At 52.7% G+C, this 8,788-nt stretch overlaps 1 protein-coding gene across 2 annotated transcripts in view; it reads right to left on the bottom strand.

The window, feature by feature from the left end:
- Positions 1 to 1,176: 1,176 nt before the first annotated feature.
- SUSD6 (sushi domain containing 6) overlaps positions 1,177 to 8,788 on the bottom strand; it is a 92,381-nt gene continuing 84,769 nt past the window's right edge. For both annotated transcript variants that reach the window (XM_059914511.1, XM_059914512.1), the window contains exons 5-6: positions 7,078 to 7,496; positions 1,177 to 5,130 (exon numbers count right to left, since the gene is read on the bottom strand). In XM_059914511.1, the coding sequence (XP_059770494.1) occupies positions 5,105 to 5,130; positions 7,078 to 7,496 (445 nt within the window). In that variant the 3' untranslated portion in view covers positions 1,177 to 5,104. The remainder of the gene's footprint in view (positions 5,131 to 7,077; positions 7,497 to 8,788) is intronic.

Raw genomic sequence — 8,788 nt, 5'->3', positions numbered from 1 at the left:
TTAATATGGCAGTCATGTCTGTGCGGACCCTTCTGAGGACTGGTGCTCTGAGGCTGAGACTGGGTGTTTGGCACAGATGCCCCTAGAATGTTTTCCCACCTGACACTGTGTGTTAGAAAAACACGTCCTGACCATTACCCCGAAGGCAAATTTAAGGGTGGCCTGGTTTTCAATCCCAAAGTACCCTGTACATCTCTCTACTCACACCCTTACTACCTGTTGCAATTGCTCAAGTACTGTCTGTCGGCCTCTCCTACCTGGCAATGATGACCTCTTCACCTCTATGTCCTCTGCCCTTTCATCTCTAGATCTCCATCATTTCCCCTCCCCAAACTGTGCCTTCCATTTCCCCATCTCAGAGAATGGTGTTGCTGTTCACCTAGCTGCTCAAACTGCCTTATTTCCCACAAGACCAACAACTTCTTACATGGTCTCCAGGTACTTATGTTTTATCCCCCTAAATTCATTCTTCTTAAGAGACGGAGACAGCTTCCAAAAAAAAAAAAAAAAAAAAAACCAGAGCTTACTAAGTCATTCTATTACTTAAAACCATTAAGGCACTTGTTGCCCTTAGGATGAAGTGAAACTTCCCAGCTTGGCTGGCCGGGGCCTCCTACCATTGGCCTCTGCTTACCTCGTTCAGCCGGTCCTGAGCCACTCTGCCCTCAGCCCTGCCTGCGGCGGCCCTAGACTCCTTTCAGTTTCTCAAACTGAACGTGCTTTTCTGCTGCCTTCACACCCACACACACACCGTGTCCTGCTCCGCAGCCTCACTCTTCTGGCCCTTCGCATCTCAGCTCACGTGGCATTTCATCCAAAAGGTGTTTGACTGTCCCCCAACATAACTTCGGTGATCACAGCCGTCACTGCACAGTGCTGTGACTGTCTGCTTTCCTGATACGTTAGGAATTCCACGCAGGCCCCAAACTCACGGTCCTGCTCACTGCCCAATCCCAGCTTGAGCGCAGTGGGGGGCACACTAAGAGCACTAAAAAAAAAAGAGAAGTGATGTATTTCCACTTATGTTTGTGGTCTCTCTTCCCTGTACCTTCATCCTGTCTCCTCTTACCAGGTACCTCTCTCCCCAGAGCTAGCGCTTCATCCCTTCATGAGCTCCTGCCCACAGGAGGGTTGCTGCAAAAACTTTCTGGAAGGATCACATCTCTCACAACTGCCTTCATAAGAACTTTTTTTTTTATTATTATTATTTAGAAATGCAGTTATATACATAGAACAATTAAAATTAAATTAAACTTTGTACAAATATTAAAATACTATCTTCACACCCACTGCAATGTACAGGATACCAAAAAATATATATATAAAATAAAATAAAGCAAACCCAAACTGATTGACATCCTGCACAGTCAATGATGCGTGTGTCATGTGAAACCATTGCAGAGATTCCATAGTGGTGTGATGAGAAGCCTGGGCAGGGCGTGGTGGTCTGCCAGGGAACCCTCCTCGCCCCTCTCTCCTCCCTGCTTGGCCATCTGAGTGCTTTGCCCCTGCATCTTCCTAGTGCTTTGCCCCTGCCATCTTCCTAGCCCTAGCAGAGGGCTCAGCCTCGGGGTTCTCATTCAAAATTCTACTAGATTTTCAACTGGCAGTTAGGAGGAGTCGCTTCCCAGGAAAGCTGAGCCTGCCTTTCCCTCTCCGGGGAACTGGCTACTCTACCACTCAGGTGCACACATCTGTCAAACAAAATCCTCTCGGGGCCCCTCACCGGACACCAGTAATGACAGGCCCTATGCTGAGAGCCAAGAGCCCTACCAGGCTCCACGAGAGACGCTCCCAGCCTCTATCCTCAGCAAGCACATCTGGAATTAAGCTGTCAAGCCTGTGTCCCTTCCTTCCTGGGCCCGTTATTCTCAAGGTGGGGTGGGGGGGGGGAGGAGGGGAACAGGCAAGGATCTAGAAATATTTGCAGCATTTTCCATTCTCTATGTAAAGATGTTCCCTGGGAATGGAAGTGACATTGTTATGTAGAAAGCAAGTGGTTTGAGCTCCTCTGGGATGGGGAGGGAAAAGGCCGAGTGCTAGGATTCCTGTGCCACCACTAACTTAGCAGGAAAAGTGTACCTTTGTCTGTCTTGCCATCCAGCTTCTCCACAGAGCTTTAAAGCTGGGGGAGGGGGAGAGGAGGAGGGCAGGAAGAATGGGGATGACAACATGAGTTCTGTTTGCAAATGGAGTGTTAGTAGGATGTACTTTGAAATACCTTATAAAACCAAAAGAACTCACAAAGTGGCCAGGACTCGGCCCATTTCACGGTTCATACCCAGTGAAGTGGGAGCATAGCACACAAAACTCAAAAATGGCAGAAGATTGAGCCTACGTGTTGAACTAAGGCATTGAAAGGGATGGAAATTTTTAGTAATTTTCACCATATACTGGCCCTTGAAAGTCACTGGAATGTGACTGCAAGTTGCCAGGATATAAAACCTGCACTGAGTCAGCTCATGTACGCAAAAACAAACAAACAAAACAAAACACCCCTTTTTAAAAGTCCTTTGGTGCCAACCGTTCTCCTGGGCAAGTCCTCTGCTGGACTCCCCTGGAGGGGAGCCCGGGAAGTCAGACCATGGGCAGTTCTCCCCACCTGCTCCAGGCCCCTCTGGCAGCCCCCAGCACCACCTTGTCTCTCAGCCAGGCCCCACTCCAGGGCAGCTGTGGGGGGGCCCTGATCCTTCGCAAGGGACAAAGGCCAGAAGCTCTAGAAACAGCAGCGCATGGCTGATGTGGGAGCAGAGAACTCACTGCGGCAAACCGTCATGGGTGTCAGCAGCAATGACAGGCTGCCTCTGCACCCACAGGCCAGGGGACTCCGGGAGGCCCCAGCAAAGCCAGTGACATGGGGGATGTGGAGGGGAGGTTCCTGACTTTTCTCTCTTCCCTACCGGGTGGCAAGTCTGGGCTTGTGATCCCCAGGGTGGGCGGGCAAAGTGGAAGAAGGGTTCAGAAGGCAGGCTTTTCTTTTTTCAAGAGCCAAGCCGGTCACCTCTGTGGCTGAATATAACGCAAACAAAAAGTGCAATCTCTTGGGTGAAAAACCCAGAGTAATTATATAAAAAAAGGTAAGAGCTTCCATTTAAAAGAAAGATTCCAGACTAGAATTCAGGTGTTGGAAGATTGGGAAATGAAAGCTGCAGGCTCAGCAATGAGACTTTGGATGCCTCCCCCCGGCCCCCACTGGTCCCTGCTCTCTTTTGGAGGAAGACGAGGGCAGCCGGTGGGTGGAACAGAACCTGTGCAGGGTGAAGCGGCGGGGCCGGGGACCCTGCCCTCCAGATGGGCCCCGTGCCAGCAACTGCTAGCAGGCACGTCTCCAAAAACGGCCTCTTCCGAGGCCAAGGACAGCCCTGCTCCGTTCCGTCTCCCTCCGGCTCACGGGCCCGGGCTGAGGGCACAGGCGCGAGGACTCCCGCGGGGAGGAGGCCGACGCAGGCAGGCACTGCCCTCACCTGAGCCGAGGGAAGACCACAGGGGCGGCGAGCCCCCGGCAGAGCGAGAGCGGGGAGTAAAGTGCGCGTGTGAGAGTGGAGGCGGGAGGCTGAGGGCGGGCCATTCGTTCCTCTCCTCTTGGAGGCCACCCGCAGCGGCCCCGGAGCTACCCTGTTAGGTCAGGAACTGAAAACACATCGGGCTCTATTATTTTCACCACCCCAAACAGAGGCTGGGGGAAGGAGCGGAGGCGCGGTGCTTCAGAAACAAAACGGTAACATGCGCTCCTTAGCGCCACATCTCCTGGAGGCAGCAGCCCTGTCAGCATCGGACACTCGGCGGCCGAGGGAGCGGCCCCAGCAGGGCCCCGGGGCCAGGCTGCTTCCAAACCACCTCCACCACCAAGCGGGGTGGGGGGGCGGGGGGGTGCCGACTGTGCCTTGGGCCCTCCCGGTGCCGGGAAGACCAGGGAGTCGTCTGCCAGCTGTGACGAGCGGAGGGGCGGCAGGGGAGGGCGGAACGAGGAAAAGCAGCAGCAGCGAGGCAAGCAGCAGGATGCCTCCTGGGCACAGTTACTAAGGCACGTGACTGTGGTGAGGAGGACCCTCGGGACCGGGGCGGAGCTGCCTGCAGCTGCCTGGGGACTCGGTCGGCGCCTCTCAGGCCCCCTTCCCTCACCACGAACCCAGAACAGGGCAACTGGCCCCAACTGCCAGTGACCAGACGGGCATCCCATGGCATCTCAGCAACACTCCTGTCCCATGGATGATTCGCCTCAGGCCTCGGCCAGCAAGGAAGCCGGAGCTGCGCAGGATCAAACCCAGGAGGCCGCATGCAACTCCCCCCTACGCTCCAGGGAGAGAGAGAGGACCGAGGCCAGGAAGGCCAGATGCTGGAAGTAGGAAGTGAGAGCTTGCATATGCGGAAGACGGTCATTATCAGCCACCGTCCTCCCCTCCCCTGGGATCTTCTGGATGCTTCTTGGAAACTCAACAGGGCCAGGCGCCGGCACCTCTGAGCTACAGAGCTGGGCGCTGGGGTGGCTCTGGCATGACTTTACCCAGCCTCCCTGCTCAGCCAAGCAATGCGCCACCAGTGTCAACCAAGGGTAAGCCAAGGGAACAACACTCTTGCCCCAATTCGAGCCACTCTCGGATCTGCTCCTGCTAAGGGCAGCGGTGCCAGCCCCCAAAGGAAACAGGCCAGACCCAGGCCCGGCCCCTTGTGTGGCAGAGTGCCGCCACGAAGGCTTGCAGGACAGCAACAAGCCCGCATGACAGGGACACCGGACGGGCGGGAGGAAGGCACAAGTAAACGCAGCGCTCTCGGGCCCACGGGGGCTGCCGCCCAAGCGCTCGCTCGCTGGAGCGGACCCGGAGGGCTCAGGGCAAGAAAGGGTTCAATCCAGCACATTCAACGATGTCCCCGACACAGACGGGAAGGCTGGGCCAGGCAAAAAGCCAGCTCCTCCAGCTGTCCAGCAGGCAGATGGTGAGAATCTTCCTTGAGTTTCCAGCCAAGGTGGGCCTGCAGGCCCTCAGAGATACACAGATACACAGGTGGCAGCTCAGGTATCCGGGCAGGGCAGCTGGAGTACGCGGTGCTCAAACCCACAGGGAGAGGGAGGAAGGGCACAGAGGAGAGAAGCCAGCGGCAGCCCTCATGCTTCTTTCAACAGCGGGATATCTGCGGGCAGAGGAGGACGGAGAGCACCGTGGTTAGCCCGTGTGAGTGCCTCTGCAGCACACCCGACCCCGTCGCAGGGACCCCACGTTTAGAGAACTGAAATGCTCCCCTCACACGCTCCCAGGTAGCCTAAATCCCTCACCCTTTTCTAGGCCTTCCCTGCTCATCTCTCCCTCTGCCTGTGTGACAAAATCTCAACGTTCAGTCGGGTATTCAAACCCCTTCTGGTCCTACCACCTTGAACCCTCTTCTCTGCTTTAACTCTGCTGGTCTAGTTGCTTCTCTTTCTGTCCTTATTCTCGCCCTGTGAGGCTCCTGAGCCCTGGTAAGTCTCACCTCCTCCTTCAAGCCATCCTCCAGCTGTGTGATACTGAGTAAATCACTCCCCGTCTCTGGGTCTTAGTTGACTCATCTGTCACCCGGCTTAGACTGACACCTTAAGGGCCTGGCTCCCTTCACTACTGTCAGCCCCAGACAGCTCAGGCTTAGCCTGTAACCAACTCGATAAACTGTGTGTCTTGTTTTTTGCACTCCTCATTCTGACATGGACTCTACCATTCTTGGTTCCATTTTTTCTCAAGTATAGGCTCCATCTTCCCAACTGACTGACAATCCATGTGGGCAGAGAGCATGTTTCACCGTTCTTTCCATCACACCTGAAACCTAATCCAGCACCTGGCACAAGATGGGCTCTGAAAAACGCTTGTTCAATACATGGAACAAAGCAAGGGAGCAAGGAGGAGAAGGCAGAAGAGCTGGCACCACCTTGGCTCCTTAGGAAGGATAAGGGCTGAGGTTTGTGTCAATACGTGCAGACACACAATATGTAAAGCTGGCTGCCCATGGGGGTCACTGGCTTCCACCTTTAAACCTTGGCCACCTATTTAATGGCCCCTTCTTAGCTCTATATCCCACCAAGAAAAAAGGAGGCATGCTGCTGATAATCAGGAAACCCTACACCTGATCTGCACTTAGGAATTTCCAACTTCTTTGCTTTCAGATATTCTAAACCGTACACATTAACTGTGCCCAGGACTCCCAGGAAACAGAGAGTTTTCTCTAAGGCTCTTTTACGGGGGGGTTGGTACGTATAGAAGTCCTCACTTTCTAAAGGGAAACATCTAGATTCGGTCTGCATCCTGAACCACAGTGGGATTTTACATAAAGATGTTTTTTAAAGTGACAGAGTCAATCCCAACGTTCAACTCTCCAGGCTCCGGTAAAGGCAGAGGTGTCAGGAGGGGGCAATTTTGTTCTCTGGCTGGTTTGCCACAAAGGACCTGGAGTGACCTGGGAGGCAGCATGGCACCATGGGGCTATAACGCAAGTTTGGGAGCAGATCCGTCAACTTCAAATCCCAGCTCAGCCACCTACCAATGGGCAAGTGACTTAACCTCTTTGAGCCTCAGTTTCCCTATCTGTAAAATGGGGCTGGTAATAACACCCACTTCTCAGGATCACTGTGAGGTCTGACTGACACAGTGCAAGAAAACCAACTAGCACGGGACCTGGCATGCTCCTATTTAAAATGAAGCAGCTGGAATGCTCTGGGAGAGGCAGGCTCCAGTTTTCTCTGTCGTAAGACCCCACACCTCCTTGTCATTCCTGTTCTTTCAGGAACATAAAAGTTATAACAAGAGGACAGGCTCCACTCCACCTCCAACCGGCTGTCTACCCTTTGATTTAGCATATCCCTGAGGCCATGAATAGTTTCGGAGACTCCAAACCTATTAAAATTCACAGACAACAGTGAAAAGCCTCCCTATACAGAGCCCAAAGGCCTACCTGGGGCTCCGAGGGTAAAATTCTATTTTGTAGGATAATCCCCCAGGTATTATCTTTCTTTGCCCCCAGATACACCAATTATCAGAAAGGTTCGCAGTCCTTCCTCACTCCCAGCAAGGACCCTGAGCAGATAATAACGTATGATAAGCACAGAGCACCTACCATCTGTGTAGTCCTCCGACGTGAGGCTTTGTATGTCACTGTTCTCTGAATCTGGGGCTTCTTTGTGTGCCACGCGGCTGTTCCCTGAGCCGGCCACCCAGGAAGCGGGGGCTGCCTGATGCACCATCACAGTCTCCGAGCCCCGAGAGCCCCGGGCCTCACACAGTCCAGACTGGCCCGGGGCCGCCTCCTCTCCGCCTGCCGAGGAGCAGGCCCCCTGCTCCTGCAGCTGCTGCTCCCTCGGCCCGCTCCTCCCGCCGGGCCCAGACCCTTCTGACAGCACTATCTGCACTCTGGGGTCAGCGGGCGGCACGCAGTGACCGGAACTGCCGTACACAGCCTCCTCATACGACGGCAGCGCAACCTGGACTCCATCCACCATGATGGAGACCTGGTCCCCGGACACCCCCTGGTCACGCCTGCATCCGGAGGAAAGGACAAAGGAAGAATCAGAATACATGCACAGGTGAATATCACAATATCAACACCACCAACCGTTTCTGACCACTTACTACGTACCTGGCATGGCACTTAGGGCTTTATACACTTTACCCCACTGTGTCCTCACCTGAGCCCTTTCAGGTAGATTCACCAAGAATGCAGATGAGGCTCAGAGTAGTTAAGTAACCTCCCCAGTCGCACAGCTGGCAAGGGAGGAAGCTAGGCTGCGAATCCATTCCACCTGCTTCCGAAGACTGTGTTCTTAACCTCTGGGTACACAGGCACCTAGCCCTCCGGTCCTGTGCAAAAACTAGGACGCTAGAGACCCAGAAATAAAGCCATTCACTCAGCACAGCTAAGACAGGAAAGTGGGAGAATGATGGCTGCAAACGCCCGTGAACATACCCCCGCCTGTACACTTCGAGCGGGTATACTGTGTGGTTTGTAAATGACATCTCCATAAAGCTCCTTTTAAAAAGAGGAGGAGGAAAAGCAGCACCGTGGTCTTGAAATGGGACACTGGACTCAAAAACTGAAGAATTTTATTCTTTCGACTCAGCCACTTTGCTTGCCTTTTATTTCATTTTTTTAACTTCATAAACTTAAAAAAATATGTGAATTGTAACACAAATATTAGACAAATACTGAAAAACGTACAGCTGATTTATTCCAGAGGTAACATGGCGTACAAGCCCTAGCTGGGTCAAGAAACAGAACACTGCCAGCACCGCCTACCCCACCCCCGCCGTGTCCATTCCTATCGCCTCACCACCAAAAGTAACCACTATCCTGACTTTCATGAAAATCGTTCCTTTGACTTTTATTTTAGTAATTTTACTGCCTAAACATGAATCCTTCAACACCAGTTATTTCTGCATATTTTTGATCTTTATATGAATGGGACAGACAATAAATGTGTGTGTGTGTGTGTGTGTGTGTGTGTGTGTCTGGCTTTGTATTTAACTCAACATTATAACATTACGTTTGGGAGATTTATCCATGCAAATACTTCTTTTCTGGATTACTTTTATACACGCACTTTTTTTTTTTTTTTTTTTTTTTGCCACTGTGAGGCTTGCAGGATCTTAGTTCCCAGGCCACAGATTGAACCCAGGCCCCCCGGCAGTGGAAGGGCAGGGTCCTAACCATAAGACCACCAGGGAATTCCTGAACCATTTTGAAAATAAGTTATTTCTTACTAATTAAGACAGTAGTTAGCACACACCTCCCAAGAACCTCTTTTCCTATATAACTACAACAGTATTTACAT

Source organism: Balaenoptera ricei, chromosome 2, assembly GCF_028023285.1.
Source record: "Balaenoptera ricei isolate mBalRic1 chromosome 2, mBalRic1.hap2, whole genome shotgun sequence".
Classification (NCBI taxonomy): domain Eukaryota; kingdom Metazoa; phylum Chordata; class Mammalia; order Artiodactyla; family Balaenopteridae; genus Balaenoptera; species Balaenoptera ricei.
Note: the sequence above shows the minus strand (reverse complement) of the source record. Positions and strands in the feature narration are given on the sequence as shown.